We start from the raw sequence: 15,054 nt of genomic DNA, 5'->3' as shown, positions 1-15,054 counted from the left end.
CGGAACATCGCTATCAGGATCTGTAAAATTCACCGCCCACGCACGCACGCACGCTTGAACGCTCGATCACTGAAAATCAACGTAAATACAGACTTTGATGGCCAGTTATCCATCCACTTTGATTCCCCAACTCTTACCTCCCATCCTACACATTAGCCCATCCTACAGCTTGACTCGCTTATCCTTAGCGGCCTCTTCACACACCTCGGCTAGTGACCCCTTCTTCACGAGCGATTCTTCGACAATCTCATGGTTGAGGTGCTCCAGCGCCTGGATCTCGAAATCGAGGAAGGACTTGATGGACTGCACGTCGGTGGCACCGGCCTTCATCGAGTCGCGCACATTTTTCAGCATATATCTGATACGCGATTCGGCATTCTCAAGGTTGTACTCGACGGTCTGGCCGTAAAGATCTGAGAGATTAGAAATAGGGCGCACAGTGTTGAGAACAGTGTCATCGCGGACGCGGGGAGAGCGCGGGCGGAAAGAGGTCACCATTGTAATACGTTCTTGGCCGCCGAAGGCAGAGAGGGCTTGATGGTCGATGTAGCGGCCTTGGAGTACGACGGCACAGCCCTGTCAGTGTTAGACTAGATGTATCGGCGAGGTTGTGTTGAAAAGGGAATGGGTGTCTTACCATTGATGGACCGCGAACCTTCCTAATCTCCCCAGTGCCGGTTCTCAAGGCGGTTTCACCGCCAACCATCCCGGTAGTGTCGCTCATCATCAACACACACACGAAGGGGTAGCTATCTCTATGCCAGCCAACGATGGCTCCATCGTTACCCGAGCTCATGTGGTCTTTCTTATCTCCGGGCTTTGATAGGTTGACGTGGCCAATCTCATAATCCATGACAGGAACGAGGTCAACGCCAGCAATCTTTGAAATGATAGCAAGAGTCTCCGGATGCTTCCATGCTTCAAAGACAAACTTTCCATGTCTGCCTCTGTCAGATCCTTTTGCTTGAAATGCGGGCGGAGGCTAACTTACTTTGGTGCATAACCACGGATCTGTCGGGGAGCTATGTCGGACGCATAGCTATACTTCTCTTGAACCTCAGGGTCGAGGACCTCGCTTCTCATGATGCTGATGGCTTCCTGACTAAACAAGGGGAATGGATCAGAAACAGCGACAGGTGAAACACCCTTATTGGCTGAGAATCCTAGCTCTTCCATGGTATGTATGTGATTGGGCTCCTCAAATGCAAGATGTCGAGCAGGGCTGAAAAGCTTTCCAACAGCAGGAGATCCATTGTCTGCAGCGAGGTACTTTTCAAATGATCGCTTGAGTGATGCTTGAGTTTCTCTTGGGGATGGGAGGACTCTTGGTGGGCTGGCAATTTTCGAGTATGGCATATCAGGCGCACCTGACTGCGCGTACACACCGGGAGTGGCCATTATGTTTGATCTGGGTAGATACAGCTGGAACTTTCTGTGAGATATTAAAGTGAAATTCAAGGTCTGTTGTGATCGCAAAAGAGAGAGATGCTCCCAAATGCAGAGAAAGCGTTTTCGCTGACGAGAGCCCCCCCAAGAGTTTATCTTTGAAAGACCGATAGAATTCACAGCCGAAGGCGGATGCGAATAGGGTGAATTCCGACCGATAGACGACGTCCGTTCTAAAATATAGCCTTGGAATGGCGGAGAGAGGTGGCTTACAAAAAGAGCTTGATCACTCCTATACAGATGATGCTTTGACAATCGGTGGAAGTACGTTGAGATAAAGTTGATGCAAGCGTATGCTGAGGCTAATATCAATCCGTGGATGATGTGTGGTGAGGGCGGCGCGGAAGCCCTCTTATAAGTGAGGGCTCCTTGAACGGCGTCTCTGCTGGCTATCACCCGTCTGGCGAGTGCTTTGGTAGGCCGATGTAAACAAACCAGCATTGAAGATACGCTACCGAACTGATCATCCGTGATTCTTGCACTCCCTCGATGCTTCGATCCCGTCTGCCCTTGCTCGGCTCCTCCGCACCTTTCTTGCAGCCAAATTCCACCGTTCAGGAGCGGTGATCAATCCATGTGTGGAGAGCGGTTCACGATACCTCGCGGGCAGTTAGCCTTCCCGCAGTCGCCTTATCGGGGCCCAGTCTACCAATAGTTAGGTCGACCGATATCCAAGACGTCGTGTGCTCCACAAGCCGGACACAGACACACGGCTTTGCTTGTGACCAGAGTATGAACACATGGAAATGCTTCCTCAAAGTGGAAAAGATGCAGTGCAGAATAGGAAGGCCGAATGCAATGAGACGGCAGCGAAGCCACGAGGATGACAAGACCCGGGATTTTTTCACACTCTCTCTGGATGTTCTGCACATGAAACCTGTCAGCCTGAACCGACTTCCCATTAGCAAATTCTGCAGTAGAGGCGCGGGATTGTGGAGAAGACAAGATCGAGAGTGGAGGGCCTGGCAAAGAGGTGTGGAATGTTGAGGGTGGAGGGCTAACGAGACCAGCACGTCGAGCAGACCAGACCAGACCAGACCAGACCAGATATCTGAACTGGATCTGATGACCCGATTTGGAAGACGAGGCGAGCAGCACCGTGGTCCGTGGTCCGTGGTCCGTGGTCCGGGGCCCGTCTCGCTTATAAGCCAAGCAGTGCAATAACTGGCGGTCGTTAACGGATGCATGGCCGGCTCAATAGCATTACAGTAGAGCCATGCTCGAGGCGTTGTAATGTTGCTTTTGTTGTGGATGTTGTGGTTATTTTTGGGAGGGAGACGGGGGGACGGGGAACGGGACGGGGGACGGGGAGGTGAGCTGAGGCGAGGCGAGGTGATGTACGGTACTGTGATGTGATGATATTCCGAAATGCAAAATGAAATGTCCGATATCCGACATTCCCCACGCGATAAGACGATAAGATTCGTTCACCTGCCAAGACTCGGCTCGAGATACCGGTACACTCGAGTTTTCATCCTCCGGCTGTAACCCTCAACTCACCTGCTCACGTGATATCCATCACTACCCCATCATGTCATCCACAAACAAGAATCCCTCTGGAGGCGAAGGCGAGGGTGAGGGCGAGGGCCCGTGGGACTTGAAGACCAGCCAGAAGTTCAACAGGTATGTGGTGGCTGTGAGGCTGAGAATAGGTGGCGAGTTAGGTATCCCATGACAAGACGGCCCCCCGGCTGATTGATACCTCTCCTCCAGTAAACTACCCGGAGAATACTTCGATCCATGCCAGGAGGCCGCGTCCAGGAGTCTGAAGTGTTTAGCCCGGAACAGCGGTGATAGGGAGCTGTGTACAGATTACTTTCAGTGAGTTCCATCTCGGTCTGCTGGCCTACCCCGGAATTGCTTAGGCTTGATAGTTTGATCCCGTTCCCATTGTGTTATTCTCATATCGAGTAAAGATGAATGTACTGACGTTGGCTTAGAGCATATCGAGACTGCAAGCTGCAATGGGTGGGTTGAGCCGTGTTTGCTTCATATACATCTCAGTCTTCGTCTCGGCTTTACAATTTCAACCCCAATGACTGGGCGGCGGTTATGAATGCTGTTGATGTGGTGTTTGAATGAGGCTGACTGACACTTCCATAGCAAACGGCTAGGAAAGAAGCCAAGGCTGCAAAGAGAGCCGAACGTGGAGGGTGGTTTTCATGAGTGTGCACAATGGCGTTGTACACGTCGCGGTATCTGGGCTGGGCTGTAAAACAGGCCGTAAATTGTATGATATGGTGGGATTTAATTCGAGATTTCCACTCTGGGAGTAAGCTGGTGGCTGGGATTATGTTGATCTGTAAAGGCTGGCGGCTGCAAAGGAGCAATACTTTCAATTTCACTAAATTTCATCATTTTTTGTATGGGACTTTGGGATGTTGAATACGGACGGTTCATACAACCTGGCTCAATATGGGTTTCACTTTCGGATGTTGAATACCGCCACGGTTGATACAACCTGATTCCATCAATATACAAGAAGTTGTGGCTCACCTTTTCTTTTTTGACGTTGACGTTCACCACAGCTCGCTTCGGCTACGCCAGGCATAGTTCCACGCACCCGAATTTTCTGGCGTTCATTACTTTTACTGGCCTCCGTGCGGTTACTTCTTCACCAAAGCAACAAGTCCACCAGAAGCTTCATTTCCCAGCACCGCGTTCTCCAAATTCCGCACCAAGGTCAACAAGCACCGAGAGCCGCATGAAGATCAGCCACGAGCGACCAGCACGCGAGGCCTGAAATGGACCAATTTCAAGACCGCCAAGATGTCCAAATATGGAATGCCATCGAGGCAAAGAATTACAAGCAAGCCTTGAAGCTCGTCGACAAAAGGCTGGCCAAGAAACGTACCGACTATCATGAGGTGAGTGACCGAGGGCGTTGACTTTACCGAAACGTCCTCTGCTACTCTGGCTTTCACTGTTCAAATACGGCTCACGTGACTACCAGTTGTTCAGCTCACTGACAACGACCAAGGCTCTCAAAATCTACATCCGGGCTCTTTCCCCTCAAGTCTCTGAGAAGTCCGCTGTCTTGCAGCATCTAGAAGAGTTGGCGGAGAGAAAAAAGGCTTTCTTGGACTCGACGATTCTTGACTGCTACGACGACGCGTTGGAGAAAGTGCTTTCGAACCCCAGAGAACATTGGGCTAAGATCATTGGGGAGATGAGATGGCAATCAGTTAAGGCTAGTCCGAAGAACGAAGACACGAGCATCGAGTGCTTCCACAGATGTCTTTCTATGAATGACTTGGATCATGCGCGGCAGGTAAGTCGAATTGCCTTTGTCTTCGACATTGGGATCTGCCAGTATGATATCAAGTCAAGCTAGATGCTGAGATCAGATCCTCACACAGATTGCCAATAGCCTCGAGAAAAACTTTCCTAAGACTCGTGACTATGTTTTCTGGAATATATCAACCATGTTCTTGTTCTCGGTGAGTCCTCCTATGGCTGCGAAGATCGAACCATTACCAATAGTCTAGATTCAACCTAGTTGTCCGGAGATGCAAAGAAAGATATGGGGAGGTCTAGCATTTGGGACAATAACCAAGCTCGCTACTGCTACCAAACAAGCTACAGTAAGTCATCACACGTATTATACCACAACATCGCTGATCAAGCCACCTACTCCACAGGACCAACAGAAGCTTCCCCTCCGGGCCATTCAAACACCACAAGAACTTCTTCTCTTGCAAAGAATCACGCAGACCTGTGGCAAGATAGAGCAACGTCTGGAATATCTCCAGGATCCTCTCCTTGGACCCGAGTCTGTGGTTGCCAAAGGCGAATGGGAGCTGTGGAGGCTCAAACTGGAGCTCCTTGAGAAAGCCCAAGAATGGAAAGAGCTTTTTGAAGTTACTGGCTCGTTACTCAAGCGGTCACGTACCAAAAACGAGGCTGGTAATTATTCGGAGGCGAGGTTGGGTGATTGGGTAGTCTGGGAAGCGTACGTCCTCTCTGCAGGTCAATTGAAGGATCGAAAGTAGGTCTAAATATCGTTATTCTGTAGTTGGGTACTGATATTAGCGTAGGGCTACTTCACAGACTTGGATAGAAGTCAAGGCTCACTTAGATCCGGAATGTGGAATTGACAAAAGCTGGAAGAGGAACGCATCTTTGGCCCTGGTCAAGATTACATTCGAAAGCTCTTCACCGTTTTCGGAAACTACCCAAGAGAATGGCGGCTTGCCACACCGAGTTACTGCCAGTATCGGGTATCTGCAAAATTATGCCAGTGCTAGTACTGCGTACAATGATCTCAGACCATTCATCGGCAAGATGAGCCAGGAGGAGAGGAAACAATTTATCGGAGCCTTAGACAAGGACACGCTGTTTGAAAACGGCGAGAAGTCCCAAAGTGTGAGTCTGGAAACGCTACTGTCCATCTTATATTTGTGCGCTACTATGTATGTCAATGCTTACTGTGACTAGCTTGCAACGGCGCGTCAAATCACGGAATCGATCAACATGACTAAGTTGAAATACCTCCTGAAATGCAGTCTACCTGAGCACGATCGGACACAGAGTCCAAAGAAGAGAGATGGAAACACTGAGTTTACATGTATTTCCTGCTCAAAGCCATGTGGATTAAGCTGCAGCCACTGTTTACAAACTGTAGCGCAAGAGTCCATAGCCTCGTACCGAAGCGCAATCAACGACGATGGGCGCATCACCAAAGACCTTTTGAGCACCGATAGGCATCCAGCAGATGATTTCGCCGTCCTTGCAGCCACCACCTTGATCAGAATCGCTCTGGTAAGCTCCGACACCGGCTCCGAGCCCCTGAAGACCACAAGATCCAGCTATTTGTTGCAAGCTACAGTATTGCTTGAGAAGGCCTGGACACACTCCAAATCCAACTTCCAGATTTCCTTGGTGCTAGTCCGCCTCTACATCTACCTTGGATGCGGATCCCTAGCCATGCGGTCGTTCCAGCGTCTCGCGCTCAAACAAGTTCAACTGGATACCCTCTCCTACATCCTCTTCGATAGGATATCAAGCTTTCATCCTCACCCGTTCACGCATTACCCCGATGGGATGGCCAAATCCATTACTCCGATCGAGCAGCTGCGGAAACACCAGAAGCTCTACAAAAGTGCGCAGGAGCACGTCGTCAAGAACGTTTCGCTATCATTCAAGCACAACAGCTACAACTCTATTTTTGAGATCAAGGAGGTGGAGGAGACTCTGTCAAAAAGTCTGGCAAGGGTCATGTCTGTGATTGAAAGCAGAAAAGTGGCTCGTCTGATGGAGCCGAAAACTTCGTTGACTGAAATCTCGCAAAGGTTTGACATTCTCGGTAAAGGCGCCCTCAAAAATTCCCCTTCGCGTCAGCCAAACTAAAACCATCCAGTACCTAGCACAGAAGAACCGGCAACCCTATTCGCCGACACAAACGACTACTCCACCTTCCCCAATTATGAAAGTGCTTCAGGGCCCTCCTTCGAAGAACTCTCTAGATTTGTGCCAGCTCCATCCGTAAGCCCCCTTCCTCATCTCCTTCTTCTTCGTTCTACGCCACTCAATTCATAACGTTAATGCGACCCAGAACACCCGGTACCGACTCGCCCTTGCCACCTCCAAGCTAGCCCTTATCACCTCCCCATCAACCTCGAGCGGTGAAGCAGCGTTGCTCCAGCAATGGCTCAAACAGTACCTCGCAACCCCAACTCCAAAAATGGGAGCCAAAGACTTGACAGTCGCTGAGACACTAGCTCAAGCGAGCTATGATGCGTTGGCACATGTCCTGCATACCGCGTACGATAAGGAGCTGAACGTGGAGCCGGATGTGAAGGGAAGACTGGATGGGTGGAACTCGGATCTGGTTCAGGCTCTTGAAAAACAGCTCAAGTTTGTGCATGAGATGGAGGGCGTTGCTCCCCCGCTCCAAAGCACACTGCACGCTCTGTATACATCGCATGAAGTCGGCACTGCTGCTTTGAGCTTTTCCGCGTTCATCTCGCGCCAGGGGAAGAATATTGTTTATGAGAAGCAGGCGGAGGCCAGTCAGCTGGTTAAGGAGGTTGCGGAGAAATTGCTGGCGGCTGTGGAGGAGAAGTGTAGGGGTGTTAAAAGAGCTGTGGATGAGGGGGGGTGGATTGATCGGGTGCTGGAGTGTGTGGTGCCGGATGAGGGAGGGGTGAGCAAGGATGTCGTGAAGGAATTGAAGGGGTTGGTGGATGAAAACTTCATGGAGGCGTGGGCGGGCGAGGTTGTGGAGAGCTGGAAGGATTCTGTTGTTGGACTGGCGCTGCTCAAAGGGGGTTCCGCTGCAAGCGTGTCTTGATTGTCTGTGGTTGTCAAGCTGGGGGTCGAGGATCTTGGACTACGAATGCCAAAGTCTCACCATTGCCGGGGATTTGGGCTTTCCCGGCAGGTCCACAATCAGCTCTAGCAAGCCCACTGGGATCTCGATACTTCACTCCCGTTGAGAAGCCCACGAACATCACGGTCATATTCTTCGGCACGGCACGTATTCCGCACCGATGAGGCAGTGCAATCACATCATATCCTCCTCCGCCGCCTTCCTCGCTTGAATCCTCGCTAACATTTCTCTCCTCTCTTCTCTCAAAGTAACAAACACCCAGAACCACGTAATCATCTCGAAAAAGGCCCACGTAAACAGCACTCTATTCTTCAGTCCTTCCCCCCACCCACTCGCTTGGTAGGCGGATGAGCGCGAGGAGGTGTAGAAGGGCGAGGTCGAGGAGAAGAAGTAGGAGTAGAACGTTATGAAGAAGAAGAGGACTAGGCGAACGGGCGCTGTAGAAAGCGCGGGTTTAGCTTGTGGACAACATCGAAAATGGGGGATGGATGGATGTAGAGAGGGAGAGACGCACCTTGCGATCCCCAGTGGTATTGCGAGATCTCCTCGGGCAGGGAGATGGCGACTAGATCGGTGACCCCAACGACGAGGAGGACGGCCGCGAGGAAGGCTAGGGGTGCCGATTGGAGGTCAAAGGAGCGGGAATGGGGCTGTTTGGAAAGGTTGGGGGAATCAGCCATCTCTTGTTCCGTTTTCGTGTGTGTTCTGTGTCGGGGGGGTTACGTACCATGCTCATTGCTTCGCCGATTATGAAAACTAGGGTTTGGTCTGCGATCGTCGACGGAGAGGTGAGGAAGAAGAAGGCGAGGGTAATGTGGAAGAGGGAGATGGAGGTGATTATTGTTGCGCCGGAGATGATCGCCATTGTGCCTTGGAGCTGATTGCTGAAGTTGCGCGATATTTGGGAGGTCAGATGGAAATGAAGCAAGATAGTCGAGTATCTGTCGTGAATTGAAATAGAGGAAATAGAAGGGTGAGTCTCACAGCTTGATCATGCCGCCGCGTCGGGTGGTATAGCCAAAAAGATCAGTTGCAGGGATAAAAATAAGGTTGATCGTTTCCCCGAAAGCCGAGCCAAGACCCTCAATTTAGGGGTCCAAACAAAGCTGGACGATTTCTGCGGCTAGAGCAGTGCTTGGTAGAGAGAGCACCCCTCTTCAAATCCCAAGCTTCACTCGCTTCCCTCTCTAGAGCTTGGGAAGATCTCTACCCAACTCAACATGGCAGAACCGAAGCTGCACAAGGAGAAGCATGTCAAGTACTGGCAGCGCTGTCTCAAGTCCCTCCTCCCCACTCAATACACCAGCACCGATTCCTCGCGCATGACGCTGGGCTTCTTCATCCTCTCCGCGCTGGACCTCCTCGGCGCAGGCGCAGAGACGTTCCCTGCGAAGCAGCGCGCTGAAATCAGAGATTGGATCTTGAAGTGCCAGCACCCGAACGGTGGGTTCTGCGGGTCTCCTAATCATAGGTTTCCGGATGGGTGCTATGTTGATGTTGGGGAGGGGAGGAGGGTCATGGATCCTGCGAACTTGCCGGCAACTTTCTTTGCGTTGTTGAGTCTGACCTTTGTGGAAGGCTTGGACGAAGTGAGGAAGGGAGATGCGCTGAGGTGGCTGAGGAGTTTACAGAGGCCGGATGGGAGTTTTGGGGAACTGGTTACGCAGGAGGGGGCTGTGGAGGGAGGAAGGGATATGAGGTATTGTCTGACGGCTGTGGCTGTAAGATGGATTCTAAGGGGCGATGAGGTGGTGCTTGTGAAAGAGGAGGATATCGATGTGGAGAGATTGGTAGACCATATAAGAGCTGGACAGGTACCTTGAAGTGCTGTTCGTGGAAAAATCTGGGGACTGACTGCTGTCAGACATATGATGGTGGCTTCTCTGAATCTTCTGAGCATGAAGCACATGGTATATATGTTATCCTTAGGCTTCGGAAATTTGGCTAATGTTTTTTTTTTATCTTTTAGCCGGCTATACATATTGTGCCATAGCAGCTCTCTCACTGCTGAACCGCCTACCCGACCTATCACTTCGAATGCCTAAAGCAGAGGATCCAAAGAGTCCTAGACCAGTTCTTACGGATCTCTCTTTGACTATTCGGTGGCTTGTGTCGAGACAAGTAGGGTATGAAGATGAGGAAGACACGGACGAGGATGCTGAACCTATAATAAAACCGGACGGTGTGTACAAGGAGAAGAATTTGGTAACAGGCTTCACCCTCGAAGACACTGAGTTCGTTGGACTCAATGGCCGTTGCAACAAAGCTGCCGATACTTGTTATGCCTTTTGGGTTGCTGCTTCTCTCAGTGTACGTTGTGTTGCCCTTCAGCATGAGCTTTTGTTGAATACCTTGACTTAGATGCTTGGTCAAGACGCAGCCCAAATTCTGCATTCCGTGGCTATACGGCGGTTTCTGTTCGAGCAGACTCAACACATGATCGGGGGGTTTGGTAAAACCCCGGGCGCACCACCAGGTCTGTCTCTTCTTCCCTCTTCACCGCTGATTGGATTCTAACATACTACCACAGACATCTACCACTCGTATCTGGGTCTTGCAGCCCTGGCAATCATGAAAGAGCCCGGCATTAAACCGCTCGATCCAGGACTTTGTATCAGCCTGCAACAGAAGGATATCATTGGACAGCTCCGGAAGAGCGCTGCAGTCCCGTCCAGGATATACTGGAAGCATGGAAATGCTTTCTCAATCAGGGAAGACGATCCCGACTTTGAACAGATTATGGCATCCAGCGAAGAGCCCTGCCACATGTGAAAAGAGATAACGGGTGTAGCATCCACATATAGCATCCACATATGGCTGGAAGGGTTGGTTGATAGGGTTGCGACGTGGCAAGCCAGGAACGCTCACGAGAACGGTAATCTGGAGCTACCATCGGGGTCAACATATTTCAGTAATGGTCAAACAATGCTGCATCTGTGGGAATGACATTTTGATGGGATGGTCGCTGGATAGCCAGGAGACTTTGAAACGGGCCCTCTATTGGAGAGCTCCTTGAAGACCACCGTTTGGACCGGTCGTTATTGCCCATTAAAACTTAACCACAACTTGCGATTTCTGCTATAGATACTGCTTTGCAGGTCTCCACGAGACACGAACAAGAAGACGCTTTCTCTCGTTTGAAGAGCCGAGCAGCTAGTTCTAACTGAATAAAATGCGGGGGAAATCAAAGAAATAAACCAGCTAGAGCACTCACCGGCTTTTGAGTGGGTTTTTTTCAGTAGATACTTCGAGCTTTTGAGCATTATGTGAAATTTTGTTTTCTTTTCCAGACTTTTTACCGACGTTCTGTCGCTTAGTTCCACTATGGCGGCAAACGCCGAGAAACGTCAAGCTCGGGCCTTATAAAGCTTGAACTTGAGAAATTCAATTGCGTCAACCGTGAGATAGTCTCATTTCAACTTCTCTGATACTTATTGGCCCTCATAATGCAGCTTCTCACAGCTTCAAGATTGCTTCTCCTTGCGAGCTGGGCCGTGACAGCCCTCTCAATCGATGGGCAGGAACCTCTCCAGTCGGACTCCGGTTCTCCATCCATCGAAAGCTCCTCCACCAAAGCTCTCCTCAAGCTGCACAAAGACCTTATCACCCACGCATCGATTAGTGGTGCCGAGGAGTCTGTCGGAAAATACCTCACCAAATACCTTGAGAGCAAGAGATTCACCGTCGAAGTTCAGGAAGTGCAATCCAACCCACCTCGCGCCAACATCTTTGCGTACGTGGGCAAGACGCGCAAGACGCGCACCCTCGTCTCCTCGCACATCGATACCGTCCCGCCGTTCTGGAAATACGAGCGCAGAGGCGACGAGATCTGGGGTCGGGGAAGCGTAGATGCCAAAGGCAGCGTTGCGTCGCAGATCCTCGCCGTCGAGGACCTGCTTGCCTCTGGCAGCATTGCAGAAGGCGATGTCGGATTACTCTACGTGGTTGGCGAGGAGGTCGGCGGCGAGGGGATGCGCAAGGCGAACGATCTGGGCTTGACATGGGATACCGTTATCTTTGGGGAGCCGACCGAGCTGAAGCTTGCGAGCGGGCATAAGGGGACGATGGGGCTGCAGATTAGTGCGAAGGGCAAAGCAGGACACTCTGGATATCCTGAATTGGGCAAGAGTGCTAATGCGATGTTGATCCCGGCGTTGCATGCGTTGCTGAGTTTGGAGCTGCCATCGAGTGAGAAGTACGGGAATACTACTCTTAACATTGGACGTATGGAAGGAGGTGTGGCGGGCAATGTTATTGCCGAGGATGCCAGCGCTGATATTATGTTGCGCATTGCGGATGGGAGTTTGGAGGATATTCAAAAGGTAATTCTCGAGACGATGGAGGAGTTAGGGCAGGAGCTGGATGTCAGGTTCACGGGAGGTTATGGACCGGTTAATATTGATAGTGATGTTCCTGGTAGGCCGATACACTCTTGTACAAGCCTTGTTTATATGGCTGACAATATTGCTCTAGGTTTTCAGACTATTGTGGTGAACTACGGCACGGATATCCCACACTTGAAGGGGGACCATAAGAAGTATCTCTATGGCCCAGGCACGATCATGATGGCTCACAGCGATCATGAGCACTTGAAGGTGTCGGACCTAGAGAATGCTGTGAAGGGCTACAAGGCTTTGATCGAGCACTCGCTGAAGTAAAAGGTGATCATTTATTTGCCATAGCTACTTAGACTGAGAGCATCTCCTATCAGGAACAGAGTAGTGATCCATGATCATTTGTAGGATCGTGATGTGATGTTGGCCCTGGCCGACATAGCTTGGTTGGTATCGACTAGCTGACCCGGAGCTCGTTTGGCGGGGAGATGGTGAGATCTTGCTGAGGATTTTCAGCTGCATCTCGCTTCTGTTGTTGACTATGGACTGAATTCGCTAATCATTGCAAGTGACCTAGCAACTGAATGCCCGAAGGGATGGTACGGAATATCTCGATGCTGGTGGTGGAGTCAAGACCATTGGAGACATGGCCAACCAGCTTCTGAAGTAGGAAAGGACCGATCTCAGAAAGCGACGGAATTGTTTGACACTAGGGATACTTCAATATCTGAAAGTATCTTGACCAACAAATTTCTGTGAATTCTGTTGCTGTTTATGCCCAGGTAGCTTAGCTACTTTGCTGCCACCCAAAAGTACTCATAATTTCTAGCACAATGTACAAGAGAGAGTCAGCAAAATAAGAATCTTCGCCAGATAAATACAGGCAATTCCAACTCTAGTACTAAGGAGGGGTAATAATCTTGTCAATTTGCTTCGTTGAGTAGCGGGCTTTTCAAAATTTCTTCAAAATCTCGTGCCCAACATACCGAGGAGCCCCTTCGCTTCTCGTACTTGCTGATGTGGTCAACGTCAACATTTACACGCTTGAGAGTTTCTATCAAACCACCTTCTCCGTCCGCAGACATGACAATCCCTACCGCGCCATCTGCCGTCAAGCATTCGATATCTGTCCCCGAGTCGCCAATGTAGACGAACTTTGACGTCCGGTCTCTATACTCATTGTCGGCATCCCAAAATTTAAGCAACTCCCTCGTCGTCCCAAGTTTTGCGTCTGAGGTTGCAATAAGGGCCCTCCCATGCGGACCTCTTAACTCTCCTGAGTTCCCCGGCCAGTTCGCTTGTACTTGCACATTCCCGTTGTCAACACCAACCGCCATCAAGACGCTACGAATGAAGTAGGCCGAGAAGTTCGCCGACACGATACCCCAAATCGCTCCCAGCTTGTCGATGCCGGCAACAAAGTCCTGAAATCCTTTCCGGATCTTGACCTCGCCTCCCGCAACCGCTTCCCTCCCGAGTTCTGGCCAATCTTGGACGTCAATGTCCCGAAAAATCTCGGATGCGCTCATGCGCCCGAAACTTCTCAATTCGACGGCCGTCAGACTCCTCATGTACTCGATTTCCTCGTCAAGCGTTCTGCGCTCGTGCCCTGCTGGTCTGTACTCGGCCACATGCTTGGAGTAGTCCTCGTGGTACCTCGCAACGAGGTCCTGCAATTCCTTTGTCAAGTCCTTTCCCTTTGATTTCTGGAATTCGACTGCGAGTTTGCTTAGCGTTGAGATGGTGTCTTTGGTTGTGATTGTCCCGTCGAAGTCGAGGACAAATACGGCGGGCGAGGATGAGGTGTCCATCGGGCTTCCGGCCGGGCAGAGCAAGAGAAGGAGGAATGCAAACAGGAGCAGTCGTCTCCCTTCCAGAGACCGGTCGGTCAGCTGACAGCGGATCAAGTTTTGGGATTTGTGTCTCTGTCTCACTGGCAGCGAAGTATCAGTATCAGTATCAGTATCACTGGCTGCTTTACGGAGTTACGGAGAGCGAGGGCTCTGTCGTTGCAACTCGGTCCAATTGTTGCTAGCGGTAGCGCACAGCGGCACCAACGTCAACCAGAGATAAGCTTAAACGTGTATCCGTTCCTCAGGGGCCATGTTGATATCAACACAGGCTTCGCATAGTCCGTAAGTAGCAAATTCTCTCATCGCCCCCCACGGCACGGGGGGGGGGGGAGGTTTTGACGAAGGGTGGCCCAGGCGATTAAGCACAGGCTATACTTAGGTTTGTGTTTCAGATAGAGCCATCTTCTGGAGAGGATCCAGCAGAGTTTAACACACCTGCAGTGGGTTTGCTGTTGACTCTCAACATTGAAAGAAAATACCTCAGAACCGAAGGCTTAAGGATCCTGGATACGGTGCTCGTCGGGTAATTCCAATCGGAACCCCAGTATCGTGTATTCCACGAACTTTCACTCGCACTCGTCGTACTCGCCGACTGTGCCGTCTTTCACATCGTATCCTGTCCCTGACAGATATAAATATCCAGCAAACTCAAATGCGAAATTGCCGTGAGGGCCCCAGGACCGCACGTGCCAGCCAATATCCGGGCCGTATCTACGCTGTACAGAGCGCCTCTTTCTCCTTTCTCTGTTGTTCTTTGAGACGAGACGAGAAGATACAGAACTTCCGACCCGCTCACGATACTCACCAACTCACAATCCACAAATCGCTACATGCTATTTCATGTCAATAACGACAGCTTTTGACGTAAGCGCAAGAAGCTCTCCGATGTGCCCATCGTCCATGCGACAACTACCAGCACCACGTCTCCATGCTCTCAAGTGAACCCCGCCATATTCCTCCGCATCCGCTGACGACCCTCCTCTTCTGCAGACACAGTAACGGCCGGCATCTCCAATACATTCATTCCTACGAGGGGTCCGTCGCATAACGGCAAATATCCATCCTATCTCGACGACGAGGACAACACCAC

General features: G+C 50.8%; 7 protein-coding genes across 7 annotated transcripts; 4 read left to right on the top strand and 3 right to left on the bottom strand.

Moving 5' to 3' along the window:
* Positions 1-162: 162 nt before the first annotated feature.
* Positions 163-1,398, bottom strand: L3040_009060 (uncharacterized protein; the record flags this gene model as incomplete). Its single annotated transcript, XM_007294067.1, has 3 exons — positions 163-576; positions 638-941; positions 992-1,398. 3 exons carry the CDS (start codon positions 1,396-1,398, stop codon positions 163-165), a joined length of 1,125 nt encoding a protein of 374 aa, XP_007294129.1.
* A 1,579-nt stretch (positions 1,399-2,977) lies between these two features.
* Positions 2,978-3,612, top strand: L3040_009059 (uncharacterized protein; the record flags this gene model as incomplete). Its single annotated transcript, XM_007294068.1, has 4 exons — positions 2,978-3,069; positions 3,160-3,267; positions 3,387-3,414; positions 3,550-3,612. 4 exons carry the CDS (start codon positions 2,978-2,980, stop codon positions 3,610-3,612), a joined length of 291 nt encoding a protein of 96 aa, XP_007294130.1.
* Positions 3,613-4,190: 578 nt separating this feature from the next.
* L3040_009058 (uncharacterized protein) lies at positions 4,191-7,738 on the top strand (the record flags this gene model as incomplete). Its single annotated transcript, XM_066155826.1, has 10 exons — positions 4,191-4,313; positions 4,400-4,717; positions 4,806-4,886; positions 4,935-5,030; positions 5,088-5,434; positions 5,484-5,811; positions 5,884-6,013; positions 6,071-6,751; positions 6,806-6,930; positions 7,001-7,738. The coding sequence occupies 10 exons, from the start codon at positions 4,191-4,193 to the stop codon at positions 7,736-7,738; spliced, it is 2,967 nt and encodes a 988-aa protein (XP_066010112.1).
* A 13-nt stretch (positions 7,739-7,751) lies between these two features.
* On the bottom strand, positions 7,752-8,642 carry L3040_009057 (uncharacterized protein; the record flags this gene model as incomplete). Its single annotated transcript, XM_066155825.1, has 4 exons — positions 7,752-8,053; positions 8,110-8,214; positions 8,292-8,427; positions 8,505-8,642. 4 exons carry the CDS (start codon positions 8,640-8,642, stop codon positions 7,752-7,754), a joined length of 681 nt encoding a protein of 226 aa, XP_066010111.1.
* A 355-nt stretch (positions 8,643-8,997) lies between these two features.
* On the top strand, positions 8,998-10,549 carry L3040_009056 (uncharacterized protein; the record flags this gene model as incomplete). The annotated part of the gene is made up of 5 exons (XM_007294071.2): positions 8,998-9,591; positions 9,642-9,687; positions 9,747-10,087; positions 10,139-10,253; positions 10,308-10,549. The coding sequence occupies 5 exons, from the start codon at positions 8,998-9,000 to the stop codon at positions 10,547-10,549; spliced, it is 1,338 nt and encodes a 445-aa protein (XP_007294133.2).
* A 674-nt stretch (positions 10,550-11,223) lies between these two features.
* On the top strand, positions 11,224-12,435 carry L3040_009055 (uncharacterized protein; the record flags this gene model as incomplete). Its single annotated transcript, XM_007294072.2, has 2 exons — positions 11,224-12,193; positions 12,251-12,435. The coding sequence occupies 2 exons, from the start codon at positions 11,224-11,226 to the stop codon at positions 12,433-12,435; spliced, it is 1,155 nt and encodes a 384-aa protein (XP_007294134.2).
* A 599-nt stretch (positions 12,436-13,034) lies between these two features.
* On the bottom strand, positions 13,035-13,922 carry L3040_009054 (uncharacterized protein; the record flags this gene model as incomplete). Its single annotated transcript, XM_007294073.2, has 1 exon — positions 13,035-13,922. One exon carries the CDS (start codon positions 13,920-13,922, stop codon positions 13,035-13,037), a length of 888 nt encoding a protein of 295 aa, XP_007294135.2.
* Between the last annotated feature and the right edge of the window lie 1,132 nt (positions 13,923-15,054).

The sequence above is a fragment of the Drepanopeziza brunnea genome (assembly GCF_022702325.1).
Source record: "Drepanopeziza brunnea f. sp. 'multigermtubi' strain 214-2 chromosome Unknown ctg19, whole genome shotgun sequence".
Classification (NCBI taxonomy): Eukaryota; Fungi; Ascomycota; class Leotiomycetes; order Helotiales; family Drepanopezizaceae; genus Drepanopeziza; species Drepanopeziza brunnea.
The sequence above is the reverse complement of the archived record's forward strand: the minus strand, read 5'-3'. Positions and strand labels throughout refer to the sequence as shown.